Raw genomic sequence first — 15,626 nt, 5'->3', positions numbered from 1 at the left:
GGGAGTTTCCATGCTCACACTACTCATGCCTCTTAGTTCGCGCGGCCCGGCGTCCGCGATTAGCATGATGGGTCTCGTGCTTGAACCAAAAAAAATCATTATCGCGTATTTCCTGCCATGTAAGGCATGTGTTGTGCCGCAGATTCGATAGTTCGTTCTTGTCCAGAGCATTGGTAGGTGACAGTTGACGGGTCGGTCCATCGCTGTGAACAATGCTTCGCTGCTTGACTCCCAGAACGAAGCCGTTAGGTCTGACGATCATTGACAATGCCAACTTGCGAACATTGCCAGGGATCTGGCTGTGAATGGCACTACATACACGTCTCGCCATGAGAGTCCCCGCGCACCGTCAATGGCCAACCACGCTCCAACTCCGCACGGAGGAGGGTCCGTCGTCATGCAGTTTTGGGGGTTTGACAGGACGGGCGGACGAAGGGACGGCGAGCACGGCACGCACGGGTTGCCGCTGTGACGCGAAGCCGGGCAGCAGGGGGTGGCCTGAGCTGGCGCGCGAGGCGACGCCAACCCCATCGGCTTGCCGCGCGCCGACTCTCCCTGCATGAGCAACTGGCCAAACCGCAGCTCGCGCAGATCCGCCGCCAGCGTGGCGCACCAGATCCAAGCCCTAAGCTCCCGCGCCAGCGACTGCACTCTCCTCGCCATGCCTCGAACACCACCTCGCGCGCGTGCTGGCAGGCCACTTCCACCCCTCGACCACCCCTCCGACCCCGTCTCTCCGCGCTGACCCCGCCGTGACCTCCAGGCCGCCCGCCATGTCGGCCACGCTCAATGCCCCGCGGCGCGAGGGCGGCCTGACGTGCGAAGCGTGCAACGTGCACTGTGGCGAACAGCGTGCCTTCAAGGCCCATCTGCGCACCAAGGAGCACGCGAGGAACACCGGCCAGCCGCTGCCCGCCCAGTTCGAATGCCCGTGGTGCCATAAGGGCTTCACGAGAAGCTCTGGCGTCCAGCGACATCTGCAGCAGGGCCAGTGCCGAGGACCCCAGGACTCGGAAGCCACCCACGCCGGCTCAACACGAAAGCGTGGAGTGCACACGGACTCTGCGGATTCCAGCAAACGGCCTACCAAGTATTCGAGATCTACCTCCACTTTCCAGGAACCCAACGCGATCGGAAGCCGCATCACCATCGTGCAGGACCTGGGCGACGCTGGCGCCTCGGCTAGCTTTCCACCTCCGCCAAGGAGCCAGTATCATCAGTATGCCGCACCACAGCAGTATGACACGCCCAGGTATCCCAACTATGGCGAACCGGTCGCTACTGCGGCAGAGACGCGATCTTTTCCAGCTTCGAGTACGAGCATTTTGCAGCCGCTTCCACAGGCAACGAATGCCCGACCGATCCCGGATCCGAGATCCAGCGAATTTCAGTCATTCCCGCCGGCTTCGGATACCCGGCCTCCTCCAGGACCGAGGAGAGGAAGTGGACTGCACCTCTTCCCACAGATCGCTCCGCCTAAGCCCACACCGCCTGTCAGCCGCTTCCAATGGCTAGGCAACACCAGCCCCAGCAGGAGCGAATCCACTACAGTGAGCCCTCCGTCCGATCAGAGCGACTCTCCGCCAAAATCGGAGGCGGGAACTGTGCACGGGGGAGACGCCAACACGCCACAAATGCGGCATTTTGAGTCTACGAGCACGTTGAAACCAACCAAATCAAGGAGAATTTCTGAAGTAGATAACCCTCCGCCTTTGCCACCAATGGATATCGATCACGACCGAGATGACTTTACGCTGGTGGTCCGCGCCCGCGGATCATCCAACACATTGAAGCCCGCCAAGTCGAGGTTGATCCTCGATGACAGCGAACCTCTTCCGCAGCCAGAAATCACCGCAGACCAAGACCGAGACAATTACAGATTGGGCGTGCGGCCTTCTGAATCAGCCAGCACATTGAAACAAGCCAAACCGAGGACGATGTCTTCTCCCAACGAGGCCCTGCCCAGATTTGACACCAGCCACTTCCAAGATCAAGACACATATCAAGCCCTGCATGCTCCACCTCATGAATCAACGACAAGTTTGGAGCAATTTCAACCGAAAGACGCACCTGATGGAAGAGTTTCCTCTTCAAAAGAAAAGACGAATGACCGAGATCACGATGTATTTGTCAAACCTGGACTTCCTGCCCGCGGCTCTGGCCGCACATCTACGCACGAAAACAGAGAGGCCTCAGACAGCGCGGGAACTCTCTCAACTGCCATGAAGCACGTATCTCTCGACGCAGACCCAGGAGCCCCTAACGCCGGGTCATCCGAAGACCGACGTGACAGCACCCACATTCGATCCAGCAGAATGAGCACCGCGGAAAGCTTCCTTAGCACCAAAAGCAGACACTCCCTCGCCCCTAGCACCAAAAGCAAGCAGTCGGTAGCAATGAGCACCAAAAGCAAACATTCGATTGCCAGCCTCGGCTCCATCGGCTCGCTCTTCCTCAACCGCTCTCCACGCAATTCTCCAGCCGCTTCCTTCCGCTGGTCCATGGACACAACATCCACGCGCAGCAACGGCTGGCGCTCCACCCGCTCCACCGTTTCCGACGAAATGCCCGGCCCCATGCTCGAGCCCACCGACGAGGAACTGAAGGAGTCTCGCAAACAGGAATCCTTCTGGGACCGCTACTACCCGCGGCGCGGCAAGCCGCGCATCCTCGAGTGGAGCCCGCACCCGGCGTACCTGTGGGACCACGCCGCGCAGGGCAACGTCGAGGGCGTGCGCCGCACCCTCAACTTCGGCAACGTCGACGTCAACCGGCCCGACCAGTACGGCTGGACGGCGCTGCTGACCGCCGCGTCGCAGGGCAACGTCGAGATCGTCCGCTTGCTGCTGGCGCGCAAGGACATCGACGTCGAGTACCAGGACGCGCAGGGGTCGACGGCTCTGTCGTGGGCGGCGTCGAATGGGCACGTTGAGGTTGTGAGGTTGCTCCTGGCTTCGGGCAAGGTTGCGAAGCACAAAGACAATGGGGTGGGTGCTGCCGCGTTGACGTGGGCGACTATGAAGGGGCATAGTGAGATTGTGAGTCTGCTTATGCAGGAGCTGTTTACGGAGGATGAGGCGGCGAAGTTGGCGGAGGGAGAGGCTTGAATGAGAGGGGTATTTTGGAACGAAAATGCATGCATACTCACCTACATTGAATTTTGTAGGATATTCTATTTTGGATATTTCGACAGCTGGGCTGCACAGAAACCAACATGAATGAAAGGCGTCAAATAGCGTCAAGTTCGCTCGCTCAAAAACGACGGGACTCCTCTCAAGTGGTCACTGATTAGACGTAACAACATTCTTCGAATAAAATGAGATGAGATGGGACCCACGAACATACGAAACGCAGCAAAACAGAAAATCCATTGCTTAATTGATCAAATCATTCGCCCGAAAACGAACAACACTCTCCCTCGCCCTCAAGCTGACCCTCTAATGAATTCGACCTGAAATAAAAACAAAAACTCACCTTACCTCACCTCCACCTCCCCCCTCCACCTCCCCCAAAAACCTCGCCCCAGCCTCAACAACCCTCATCACCCCGCACACCTCCCCATACTCCCGCGGCGCATACACCAGCGCCATCGTCCGCGGCACGCACACGTTCTTCCCCGCCCGCGAATGCGCCTCGCCCCACCCGCTCGCGATCACCCTGTCGAAATCCGCCGGGTGCAGGATCACGTGCAGGTTGCCGCTGGGCTGGGGTTGGATGTACACGGTTTCCGTGCGCAGAGAAACGGGGCTGGAGGTTGACGCGAAGAGGGCGAGGCGTTCGGAGAGGTAGACCGCAACGTCCGGGGGGCTGGATTGGGTCAGTTGGTTCTGGTAGAGGTCGGTGGTTGCGTAGGGGGTTTGGCCGGGGCGGGGGGTGAGGACGCCGGGGCCGAGGTAGCCGGTTTCCTGGCGGCTGGAGTGGAACTGCGCGATCCAGACCATTTGTAGGAAGCCTTTGAGGTTCGCGGGGAGCGAGCCCGGGTGCAGGACGAGGAAGGCGACGCCGGCGGAGAAGAGCTCGAAGAGGCTGCGGAGGAGGTAGGTTAGTGCAGTCCCTTTGAGGATATCGGAGAGCGGGGTCTCGAAGACGACGCAGGCGATGGAGTTGAGGAGGAGAAGGTATGTCAGGCTGCGGAGCGAGACTATGCGGAGCGTGGTGCTGAGGAAGATCAGGAGGAGCTTCACGATCGGCGGCGGTCTGAACGTGGTGTAGAGTTTGCCGAGTGCGGTGGTTTCGCTGGAGAACGGCATGGTGGTGTTTCTGTTGGCTCGCGAAGTCTGTGTCGAAGGCGTGTCTGATGAAACGGGACGGGCTGTAAGACGTACCGTGGGTTTTCCTGAGTAGAGATGTGGTTCATGAGCGACGAGGAGCCTAGCCATTTTGTCGAGTCCACGATGAGTTGGGAGTGAATTTGCACAACGTGATTGTGCATCGACATGTTCTTTGTTGTAGTTGAGCAGCTTCACCGTGTGAAGCCATTATGTTCTTTGTCCATTGTGCTCCTACACGTCCGAGATACCAGTGAAGCGTGATCTGTCAGCCAGAGCTGAGAATGCGAAGTCAATGACTTCATAAGACGATAGCAAGACGAAGTGAAGTGTACTTCACCAGCCAAGTCCAGCGGGAACGAGGAATCATTTAAAACTCATCGATAATAATACAATACGCTCAAATCACGAAGCGAAAAGAACACTGTCTCTCGTCAAAGATGATGCATGCATTTCCCACCTTCCTCCTCCTCTAGATCCGGTCGCTCGGATTTATCTCTTCTAATAAGTCCCTTGCAGCCAAACAATGCAGCAATGCAACCCGGCAGCCCATCTCTAGTCGCTACTACCCGCCTACAGCGCACGCGTGTGCAACGGCAAAAACAAAAGATGCGTTTCTTTTTTTTCCCCTCCCTCCTTTCCTGTAGTCTGACCCGGTCTCGACGAGCCAGATGGCATCGCGAGACAATTAAGGAAAAACGAAAACGAAAATTATGCGAGACAACCCCCTGAATGCCATTAAACAAAACAATAGAATGTCGGAAACGCCGTAGGACTCCGTCGCTTATCCAATTATGGAGAGGTTCGAAAGACAAGAGAAATCCCCCCGCGAGCTTGCGGACGAGTGGGGACGAAATATTTTGGCGAAGCTTTCGTCGAGCTTCGCAGTGATAGTAGCCGGCTGCTCTGGAGCATTTGCTCCGGAATTATGACAGCGGCTTCGGTCGCACAAGATTATTGTTGACCGTCTCCGCGATCAAGGCTCGGCGGTTTGCGAGCTGAGACCTAGCATGCTGGCCACCGGCTTCCGCTTCGTCCTCGCTTGACCCGGCCTCGGCGCGCCTTGGATCGACCGCGGCTCTTTCATGAGAGTCGGATCGAGCTTCGCTGGCGTGCGGCCAGTGACGGCCGTCGTGTCGGTTGGGAAGCGCGCGGAAGGCGGCGTCGCAGCCGCGGAGCGCCAGAGGTGGTCGGAGGAATCTGTGAGGAAGGTGGTGTTTGATTTCGAGGAGAAGAAGGATGTGCGGCCGCGGTTGCGCTTCGACAGGATGATCTCGTCGAAGAGCTTGATCGAGGGGTCTTCGGCGCGGGTGGATTCGCGCTCGTGGATGAACTCGTTGAACATCTGCGTTTGGCGAAGCATGTTCATGTACTCTGAGTCGCCGTGCGGGACGCTCTTGAGGAAAGCGTCCATGTTGAAGTGGTAGATGAGGCCAGCTTTGCGGGACTCGCCTGAGGCTGGGTGAAGGTAGCGGCGGTAGGTGTAGAAGATCGAGGCGAAACAGCGGACGAATGCGGCGCGGACTTGGTCGGCTCGGAATGCTGAGGGGCAGACCAGGCAGACTGCTGGAACACAGCGTGCATGGCAGGTGGTTGCGCAGGCTGTATTGTTGTTAGCGAAAACCTTCTAGAAAAGATGGCATCTAACACTTACAATTGCATCTGAACGACTCGTCCTCGCAGCGCTCGTCACAGATAGCGCAGATCGACTTGCCGTCCCTGTTTCGTCGAATGAAGCAGTGTCCTTCCACCCACTTCGTCATCTCAGTGTCTCGCACCGGCTGAACCATCATGTTGGGCATGATCGTGCTCGCCGCCAACGTGCTCTGCGCATACACACTAGGCGCGTACGTCGAGTTCGTTGGCATCTGTGAGAGGTTCGACGTAGAAGCGCTTGCTTGATGGCTCACAATCGAGGGCTGGCTGGGTCTTCGAATGGTGCTCATTCTGTCGAAGCCAAACTGCGGTTCCGTGTTAGTCCGATCGTGCAGGGGTTTGCGAGGGTTGAGCATAGAATATACAGAAGAGTTGCGGCGGGCCAGACCGTCCGTAAAATGGCCAGACCGCTTTTCGCGAAGGGTCGCTTGCAGAGCGAATCCAGAGTCGTTCCTCGACGAGGCTCCGTTGGAGAAATTGGAGGCAATCGGAGAAGGCGCGACGGGAGACGGAGGCGATCCGCTGGATGAGTGGCTGTTATTTGTGGTCGTCGAGCTCGTCGATGGCCTGTCGCTGCCGCGGCTGTTATCTCCGCGAGCTGTCACAAATGCGTTGTAAACAGATGTGCGCGGGTAAGGCAGAGTGGACGCATCGCCAAAGCTCGCCGAGCTTTCGCTGACGTACTGCGCCAATGTTGACGGGACTGCTCTCGGGTCGAACACTTGGGGGTTCTCCGACGAGAACGCGTCGAAAGGATATGTCTCAATGGCATATGATGGCGGACCAACAGGGACACCATAACGATTGTGGTGGGGAGCAGCCGCTTGCAAGAGGGCCTGAAGCTTTCTCCGTTGCGGTCGCGGCAAGGATGTCGGAGGATCTGTAGCTTCAATGGTGTCGTCGTCCAGATCGACAAGACAGAAATCGCCGTCAGGCAATTCTAATTTCTCGTAGCGCCGTTCCACACCCACAATGTAAGGGCAAGGAGCATCCAGAGCCTGGATAAGGCGCGCTGGAAGCACAGGGATAAACACCCCGGCCCATTTGAGCGGGTAAAGCAGGCTCGTGAGAGCATGAGTCGCGAGGTGCAACATGGACGTGTGCGAAGACAAGAAAATGATGCGTGACTCCGCGAGTGCGTACTCGAACAAGAGGATGATGTTGGGTATCGACAAGCATCGGAAGAGCGCGTAAAGGTCGACGTTGCGCGATCCGGGTATCTCGTTGAGTGCTTCTTTGCGGGCGTACATGCGCAGATCTCGCACAGAAATCTCAACTTGTGTGATTGATGTGATTGGGCTGACCGCTTCGACGCAGAGATTGACGACGTAGCGCTCCAAAGGCTGCCACATGCCCACCTTGGGCGAGCTGGCCGGCACGCGCAGGATGGAGGAATTGGTCATCGGCACAACCACAGCCTTCAGCCATTCTTTCCAGAAACTGGACAGATTGCCGTCTCGGCCGAGAATGCCGTATGCTCGGGGTATCCAAAAGCCAGTGTCTCCCTCAGTCAGACCTTCGATCTTTGAAGCCGCGCCGTGGCGGACTGGGCGCAGCAAATCTGCCATCAATCCTATCTTCTCTTCTACTGCGCTGATCTCGTCTTCAAGCGCTTCGCGTTCGTCCGAGTCTGAAGGCACTGTGGGCAGCTCCGCTAGAAGCCTACTAAGCTTCGCTCGTTCAGCCGACAAACGCTCTCCAAGACTGCTGGCCAATTCGCGCTCTTCCTCGCTCATGTTGGCCTTGCGCCACGCTTCACACTGTCGCTCCAATTCGTCTGACGCTTCCGCGTTCAGAGGTGTCCACATGATCACACAGATACCGTGCATCCTGGAGCTGTCGCCGCCGGTCATGGCGAAACCATGCCACGTCGATCTAGGCCTCTCGTCGGATGACACGACAGTCACGTCGTTGGGAAACGCAAACATCGGCACGTACTCTGGGAACGGCGCTCGTCTCTTAGACTCGTCTGTGAAGGCGGGAGAGGGATAGCGATCCAAAAGCACTGGCTCATATCTCCGCTTCAAAGGGTGCATGTCCGGCGTGGTCTGAAACGGCTCAGGCGCAGGAATGACCGAATTGTAGCCACTCAACCGTTTCGAAGTCTTAATCGTAGACGATCGGCTCATTGTGGAGGGTTGTCGCTTCATGCTGTTCATGGTCGACAATCTCCGACGAATGCTGCCCACGCCGCTCTTCAGACCCGAAGCTCCCGAAGGATTCTCCTCAGATGTGATCCGGACGGTCTTGGGTCTGGGTCTTTTGGGTGGCTGTGACTTTTCTCGTTGCGAGGGCGTGTTTTGAACGACGCCTGCAGAAACGTGGATATCGTCTAGAAAACTGTCCCTCTCCGAAGCAAACTTCTTAAGCGCTTGTTCGAAGGCATCGTCGTCCAGAGCAGACGCTCCCGTGGAGGGCGCGGCTTTGATAGTTGCACTACTCCTGTTGCTCGGCGTGGGAGGAATCTCAACCGTATTGATTATACTCCCTATGCTCTTTCGTGCCTCAAAGCTGTACCGTGATCGTTGTTTGGCGGCTTCCGAGGGAGGTGAGCCCGGAGTCGGAGGCCTGGCGGCATTGTCTGTTTCTAAAGCGCTGTCCTCTTCGATGGTGTCCTCCACCGGCGGAGAAGGGAGGTTCGGGGCATATTTCTCGTGGTAGATCTGGGAAGACTCCACGCCGCAGATGAAAAAGTAGTCGGCTAGGGGAGCGGCGGTGTCGGCAGTGTTGGCGTTCGCGCTGGCGGTACTGGCATGCCTGGCCCTGGCGGTGCTGGGAGCCATATGCGGTTTGTGGAGGAGGTTGAGGTGTGTTGTGAAAGAACGGGCGTGCTAGAGCACTGCAGGTCCTGCGGGACGAATCGGTCGCACGATCAATTCCTCATGGGACGGCGGCTCGGCAGGTGCTGCAAGGGCGGGATTGTCGTCGTGCACGTATCCGGAGGCAGCCGTCAGATCAGGTACGCGGTGTCACCTGCGGCAGGCTGAGAGTGAGTGGTGCTGGAGAATTGTCGCGAGAGTCAAACGGACGGCCGGGCGGGGTGACACAATGGGGAACAATGAGTTTCAGCGTTTCGGCAGAGCGTGAAGAGCTAGGACGGAGCGGGCGAGGAAGGGTCGGTGAACACGGTACGGCCAAAGCTAAAGGCGAGGATGGTGGCACGGCGGGCAGGATGGTGAGTGTCTGGCGGGTGGGAGCAGTGCTGGCCGGCAGTAAGGGTCTCTCTTCAGCGGAGAAACAAACGTTGGTAGCGGTGGTGGAGCAGGTCGCGGTGGTGGACGGCGGCGCGAGGGTTAGCGGCGCGCATGGACGGCGAACGATTGCAATTACTGAGCGGACTGCTCGCTGGCGCCGTGTGTGCCTGTGCCTGAGCCAGCGCGTGAGCCAGTCGCGAGTTGGCGCCTGCGGGCGCGCCCTAGCCGCATCCAGGGCGACACGGGGAGTGAAGGTGGAGTCGGCGACGATCAGCGCGAGCGCGAGCAGAGCGGCGCGTCTGTGCCCTGCCGAGCGAAGGCAGATGGGCGGGCGGGCGCTCGCTCGTCGACTGTGCGAGACGGTGATGTCGACGCTGCACTTGCTGCTGCTGCTGCTGCTGCTGCTGCTGCTGCTGGTGTGCTGCTAGCCTGTCATCACCTACTGCCGCACTGCTGCTATGCCCCCGCGTCTTTAGGCGCGTGCGGTGTGATTGCGCGGGTCTAGACGGCGTCGTGTCTAAGGCAAGGTCCAAGGTACCGTACCGGCGCGAGTACCTGACAAACTCCCCGTGGCCCTGCAGCGCGCCTGGTAGCAATACTGGGCCTCCCGCCGCGAGCCCGCCATACGCCCGGTGGGCTACCACACGACAGCGGTCCATCTTCCGCCAGCCTACGAGGCTATTCATCACGCACGGTAGTCGACAGAAACGCTGCAAACAACGACAAGCGAGTGACAAACAGCAGCAATGCGGCTACGAGACCCTGGAGCCCATAGCGTGCCCTGTCCCGAGCTCAATGCACGACGCGACAGGGAACAAGGGCGTGCGAATGGCGATGTCTCGCGTCTGCGCCTGCATACCTAGTCGGCACGTATCCGAGGGAGAGGACGCAGGCTGAGGCCCTAAACAGGGGGCCCTGCGATCGGGAATACCCTATGTGCGGCCAGCAATGAAATTGTCGCCACGAGACGGTGATCGCTTGGCAGGGCGTTCGGTATGCCTGAACAGAGGACGCCACCCCAAGGATCGATGTATCGAAGCAGCGAGACACTATGTATGCATGGCGCTGAGACGGCAATCCGGTCATGCAGACCGTCCCCAGACCCAAGCGTGGTAAACACACGGTAGGTACGGTACCTCACGAACGGGCGATGATCCCCTGAAGCCCTAACGATCAGCTCCAGCTGGTGCGCCGCTCTGAAGATTCCGCGGCTACACGTCTACGCGGCGGCTGCGTCTGCTCCTGGCCGTCCGCAGCGCCCGATTTAGCCTCAGGCACTGTGGCGCCGCGCATGTCCGGAAGTGCTGTCGCGATAGTGGTGTGGGTGAAGAGGCGTTGGCGTCTGAAACACGGCACGCCATCGCGCCAAAGGCGGCATTTATACTATCATCTCATCGTTCACGCCAGAGGCTCTCGCGCTGGCCGCAACGCCCGACGCAGGCCGGCAATTCAAGCTCCCGCCACGGCCAGCACAAGGTAGATTTCAGCCAGCACTCAGCCACAGCAGCGAAAAGGACATGGTCACGCGCTGATTGGCCTCTCGTCGGCAATCCCTAACGCGCATCCCTCCAAGGATGCCGTTCTTCCACATCCCTACCACGGGGCGCATCCCTCGCTTTTGCTCTCAACCACTGTACCGTGCACCGCCATGACCGCATTCCTCGGTGCTCGACGCACTTCGACTGGCAGCCTGACGGCAAGTCCAAACTCTCTACACGAGCGTTTACGATGCGACGCGCCGGTCAGCGTAGCGCGAGCCTGTCTTCACCTCCGCCTCGCTTGCACCTGCATGAGTACCCAGGTAGGAATCCATCCTCTCGCACGAAAGACCCTGGCTGGATCCCTTGGTGCCTCACCGCTGGGACGCAGGCCACATGCATGCCTGCGCAGACACCAGATAACGAAACCCACCGATCGAGTCATTCCGCACACTAAAACCACCCACGTCGAGTCTCTCCCGCCAATTCGACCTCCAAGACCAGCTCGCACCTAGTCAATCGCTGTCTCCGCCGCCCGCATTTACCATCCCCTCCGCTATGCCCACTCCGCCCGCACCACCGCTCGTGCCAGCCCTGCTAGCATCCACAAAAACCTTCTCCACGTCGCTTGCCTGCAAATCTGCTCCCAGCATCCATGCGCATGCCTGCCTGTCTGCATGCAGCAGTCTCACCGCCGCAATGGCCGGAATCGACTCCGTCCGTGCCTGTCTGGTCGCCCATCGTCGCCATGAATTCCACACAGGCAACCGATGCCAATAGATCCTACGGCCATCGTCGGACCAGGGTAAGAAAGTAGTAGGGATCTCCTCACGCTCTCAGGCACGCACGTCCTGCACCCCCACGCCATCGTGTCTCAAGTCTCGCTCCACTTGTCCAGCGACTGTGGATTTTTCTCCCAAACACGGCGGCCTAACGTCATCTTGCTCGGAGAATTCCACGCGCGATTGCACGACTCCATACGCACGATTGTGGAGGTTCAGGACGGTGCCACAATTCGGCCTCTGGCACGATGCCCGAGCAGAGAATAAATCGAGCTCTCTTCATATCCTACCGTTCCAGCCCGCCTACGTGCCTAGCCTCCACGTGCCGTCGAACCCGGAAGGATGCACGCGGCACGGAAGCTGCACAGTCTGCATCCGAGCCGGCATTCACAAGGCCTGGATGGGACGGGAGGTCTGCTTGGAAGCCTCGCCTAGACCTCACTTCGCTTCACCTCACTTCTTCAAGATGCACATGCGAAGACACGGCAACCAAGACGGCAAGTCCATTCTCGATCCGATCCGATTCAATGCTGGCACTACAGGCACTTCCTATCCCCAGCCTGTCCATCAATCAATGCCTCAAACCCCCTCCACCTCAAAGCTCCTCACAACAACCTCCCCGCCCAACTCCTCCGTAGCATAGTTCAGAATACCAAACCGATACCCGATGAAGAAGAAATACGTCGTGTTCATCACCACCGGCTCGCCGATCACCTCGAACTCCCCTCCGTCCTTGCTCCAGCTGAACACCCCCTCGTGGCTCCCAGCCGGCGCAACGTCCGCTTCCAGCCGGAACCACACCTCCTCCTGGCCCTCCGGCAGCGAAGCAGTGGCGCTGACTTGGCCTTCGCTGATCGTCTCCCAGCCGCCGCCGAGCGCCAGGTCCGTGTAGAGGTTGATCGCGTTGTCTTCGACGGCCACGTAGGCGGCGTTGTCGCGGAAGAGCGAGAGGCCGGCGCGGTCGCCGCGCTTCATGCCCGAGATGTCGAGGCGGACGGTCGCCGCGCTCGCGGGGCCGGGGATGCGGTGCGTGAGGGTGTTTTTCGCCCGGAAGAGGTCGGTCGTCACGGACGCGGTGCGGAGCACCAGCCCGCCTTCCTCGCTTTCGGCGAACGAGTACGCGGACGTGTCGGGGTTGTGGTTCCATTCCCACTGCGGGCCGAGCGCGGGGCCGGGGAACGTCGTCTTGCGCTCGTAGGGCTCCACGGGTACGGGTGTGACGGGGTAGGCGTTGGGCGTCGCGAAGCTGTTGTTCGCCGGCAGCCGCGGCCAGCCGTCTTCGTCGAAGCTGAAGGGCGAGAGGACCGGCACGCGGCCGCCCGGGTACGCGTCCATGAAGGCGAGGTAGTACCAGTCGCCTGAGGGCGTGTCGACGATCCCGCCCTGGTGCGGGTAGCCGCCTTCGGGCGAGGGCGGGTCGACGCGGTCGGCGAAGATTTGCAGCTCGTAGGGGCCGAAGGGCCCGTCGGAGGATTTCAGCACCCATTCCCAGTCCGCGGGCTGCGTGAGCAGGATGTAGTAGGTGCCGTTGATCTGGTACATGCGGGCGCCTTCGAGGTAGAAGGTCGCGTTGAAGACGGGCGTGACGTCGCGCTCCGAGAGGTCGGCGTTCAGGCGCGCCACGCTGAGGTTCGTGTTGCCGTACGCCACGTAGATGTCGTCGCTGTCGTCGAAGAGCAGGCCGCAGTCGTAGTAGCAGCGGTCGATGGTCTGCGCGAGCGTCCAGTCGTCCGTGGGGCTGGAGGCCGTGTAGATGTAGGTCTTGTTGAAGTCCACGCAGCCGATCCAGTACCACGTGTCGTCGCTCTCGCGGTACCGCATGCTGCTGGCCCAGATGCCTTGGACGTACGCTTGCTTGCCGTTTTCGAGGCTGTAGGCTTCAGGGTCGTTGAAGTCGAGGCGCGGGACGGAGTGTCCGATGTACTGCCAGTTGACGAGGTCGCCGGACTTGAGGATGGGAGCGCCCGGGGAGAAGGCCATGGTGGAGGCCGAGTAGTAGTATTCATCGCCAACGCGGAAGACATCAATGTCGGCAAGGTCCTCCCACAGGACGGGGTTGGTGTACGTCTGGTTTTGGCTGGCGACGATGCCACTCATGGCAGCCGCCGTGGCGTAAACCGCGGTCTTCAGCTTCATCGTGGTGAAGGATCAGGGAGTTTGACTGTGATCCTGTCGTCCTCCCGTGGAGGAGACACGACCATCGTATATGTATCCATCTTAACAGACTTCATCCAGTCTCGATTGATGCTGTCATTGTGCCTCAGCTAAATGATGCTGATATTCGCTTGCAGCCTACCTGTCGGTCTGTCGATCCCAAGCCGGGTAAAAGCAACGATTTACATGGTATAATCCCGAATCGTACAGCTATAGGCGGAAGAACGAACTAGCTCGCGTCTGTTACACGCAGGTTAATTGTTTGGAGTCGGGAAGTGGAGTCGTGGGTTGTCAACCCCGCAGAGGAGGAGAGCGTGCGGAGTCCGAGCTCCAATTTGTGCCGCTGAGCAGACGGGACAGAACTTCTTGGCTCGATCGTCTGGCTATCAACATCGACATGGACACAGATCGAGCCGCATGTCGTTTTCTTGAAGACGAGTCGTCGAAGATGAACTTTTGTAGAAGGCTGCTGTGGGCTCCTGCGAGGACCTTGCCATGTCACTACCATATGGGCATCTGTCCTGGGTAAAGTAGCTAGGTGTGGTCAAAAGCCTTGCGCACAAGACGAACGGGCCTTCATATTGCCAAGATGATAATTGACGCAAACCTCACATTCGGCACGGCAGCGCAGTGTCAGAGTGCGACTAGTCATACCGAGGATTACGATTATATTTCTTGGCTATCATAGATTCATGAGCATCGCATCTTCGATCTACCTCTATGCCCATGCACCGATGAGGCTCATCCCGATAGCTCCCAGGACTACCCACGAGCAAGCTCCGACACGCCGGAGGCCACGCAGAGTCCTCCAACTCCTGTCACTCAAGAAATCTTCCACCAACAGTTCGGTCAACGAAGCGTAGATCAGCAAGCCCGCGGAGATGGCGTTCATGATGCCAACCAACAGCAGCCCTGCCTCGGAGTCTGGACTGTACGAAGAGTGCAGACCGAGACCAATCGCTTGTCCGATGGGAGTTCTGGAATGGCGTTAGCGAGGAATTCTGCCTTTACGAGAGGACTGCGGAACTTACGTGCAGCCGTACGCTAAGCACATTACCCACGGCTTGACAGCATTGGGGGGCCACTTCAGCGCAGCAATGCGGGCTCCAAGAGCAAGGCCTTCGAACAGTTCTACAAGCCATTTTGTCAGCACTGGAGACTTTATTTGCCACACGACATTGGGCCAGGCCGACTTACGATGAAACACAATCGCAATCCACAGGATAATGAATTCGCTTCCGGCCGACACACTCAGGTTCATGCCAATGAAAACACTGTGGAACAGGATACCACACTCAAGCAGCACGACCTGCAAGAACGCTTTGTGGTACTCTTGCTCCGCGGAAAGCTTGATCTTGAAGTCATCGAACTCCTCGTCAGAGTGCTCGTGGCTTTCGTTGCGGCCTTGCTGGGGTCGAGTAATGGTAGGAGTGTCGCTCAACTGTCGAGCAACGCTGCCGCTACGCTGCTCCTCATCGCCCTCTCCGCGGGCATTGTTCGTGGTAATGCCGCTAGAGCCAATGGGCGCAGCACAGCATCGCTTTTCCGGGCTGAATGTCATCTCGATTCCGGCAATGAGGAAGATAGCCGCCAGTGCAATGGCTCCGGGCATGGCAGGGTAGTCATCCGTCCAGAAGCCTGACAAGCAGGGGTCTCCCAGGGAGATGAACGCGGTGGGCAGCAGGTGCACGAAAGCGGTGGCGAGCAGGACACCAGTACCGAAGTGACGGACGGTGAAGAGTACGCTTGAAGGGATCCGCAGGCGAGGGAACCTCAGCACCAGCAGAGGAAAGGCACATGCTAGCGAAGACACGGCGAGGACGACGAACAGTGACGCCACGTGCAGCCCCAGGTGGTACTCAGAGGGGTCGTAGGCGCGGCCGGAGTGGCAGGCCACGCCGTCGTCTTGTCGGCGAAACATGGTATCGAGATCAGCTTGTCCCGCGCGGTCCCCGGTAGCAGAGGAGTCAGCGCCCTGGGGGGCAAGCAAATGTACTTTGTATACAGCAGTGAAGTCTGCCACCCGAATGGTTCGGGCAAACTCGCGGCCCTTGCGCGAGGATGTCGTGGTCGCCAAGGCGCGAAGTCCTAGCC

At 58.9% G+C, this 15,626-nt stretch overlaps 5 protein-coding genes across 5 annotated transcripts; 1 reads left to right on the top strand and 4 right to left on the bottom strand.

Annotated features, from left to right (window-relative positions):
• Positions 1 to 773: 773 nt before the first annotated feature.
• On the top strand, positions 774 to 3,107 carry WHR41_07007 (uncharacterized protein; the record flags this gene model as incomplete). Its single annotated transcript, XM_069375612.1, has 1 exon — positions 774 to 3,107. One exon carries the CDS (start codon positions 774 to 776, stop codon positions 3,105 to 3,107), a length of 2,334 nt encoding a protein of 777 aa, XP_069227735.1.
• Positions 3,108 to 3,470: 363 nt separating this feature from the next.
• Positions 3,471 to 4,250, bottom strand: WHR41_07006 (uncharacterized protein; the record flags this gene model as incomplete). Its single annotated transcript, XM_069375611.1, has 1 exon — positions 3,471 to 4,250. One exon carries the CDS (start codon positions 4,248 to 4,250, stop codon positions 3,471 to 3,473), a length of 780 nt encoding a protein of 259 aa, XP_069227736.1.
• Positions 4,251 to 5,244: 994 nt separating this feature from the next.
• WHR41_07005 (uncharacterized protein) lies at positions 5,245 to 9,064 on the bottom strand (the record flags this gene model as incomplete). The annotated part of the gene is made up of 3 exons (XM_069375610.1): positions 6,290 to 9,064; positions 5,923 to 6,229; positions 5,245 to 5,870 (listed from the first exon to the last, which is right to left on the bottom strand). The coding sequence occupies exons 1-3, from the start codon at positions 8,705 to 8,707 to the stop codon at positions 5,245 to 5,247; spliced, it is 3,351 nt and encodes a 1,116-aa protein (XP_069227737.1). The 5' UTR covers positions 8,708 to 9,064.
• A 2,893-nt stretch (positions 9,065 to 11,957) lies between these two features.
• WHR41_07004 (uncharacterized protein) lies at positions 11,958 to 13,514 on the bottom strand (the record flags this gene model as incomplete). Its single annotated transcript, XM_069375609.1, has 1 exon — positions 11,958 to 13,514. One exon carries the CDS (start codon positions 13,512 to 13,514, stop codon positions 11,958 to 11,960), a length of 1,557 nt encoding a protein of 518 aa, XP_069227738.1.
• A 669-nt stretch (positions 13,515 to 14,183) lies between these two features.
• Positions 14,184 to 15,600, bottom strand: WHR41_07003 (uncharacterized protein). The gene is made up of 3 exons (XM_069375608.1): positions 14,730 to 15,600; positions 14,564 to 14,663; positions 14,184 to 14,509 (listed from the first exon to the last, which is right to left on the bottom strand). Exons 1-3 carry the CDS (start codon positions 15,451 to 15,453, stop codon positions 14,251 to 14,253), a joined length of 1,083 nt encoding a protein of 360 aa, XP_069227732.1. The 5' UTR covers positions 15,454 to 15,600; the 3' UTR covers positions 14,184 to 14,250.
• Between the last annotated feature and the right edge of the window lie 26 nt (positions 15,601 to 15,626).

Source organism: Cladosporium halotolerans (assembly GCF_011745625.1).
Source record: "Cladosporium halotolerans strain TM138-S3 chromosome Unknown Sca25, whole genome shotgun sequence".
Classification (NCBI taxonomy): domain Eukaryota; kingdom Fungi; phylum Ascomycota; class Dothideomycetes; order Cladosporiales; family Cladosporiaceae; genus Cladosporium; species Cladosporium halotolerans.
This window is presented reverse-complemented; position numbering and strand designations above follow the sequence as displayed.

Bases quoted from the DNA above. Each gene is read 5' to 3' on its own strand.
- WHR41_07003 (XM_069375608.1), bottom strand. From the start codon at position 15,453: ATGTTTCGCCGACAAGACGACGGCGTGGCCTGCCACTCCGGCCGCGCC. The intron at 14,664-14,729 runs GTAAGTCGGCCT...AATGGCTTGTAG, and splicing joins GATTGCGATTGTGTTTCATC to AACTGTTCGAAGGCCTTGCT. The intron at 14,510-14,563 runs GTAAGTTCCGCA...ACGCCATTCCAG, and splicing joins TGCTTAGCGTACGGCTGCAC to AACTCCCATCGGACAAGCGA.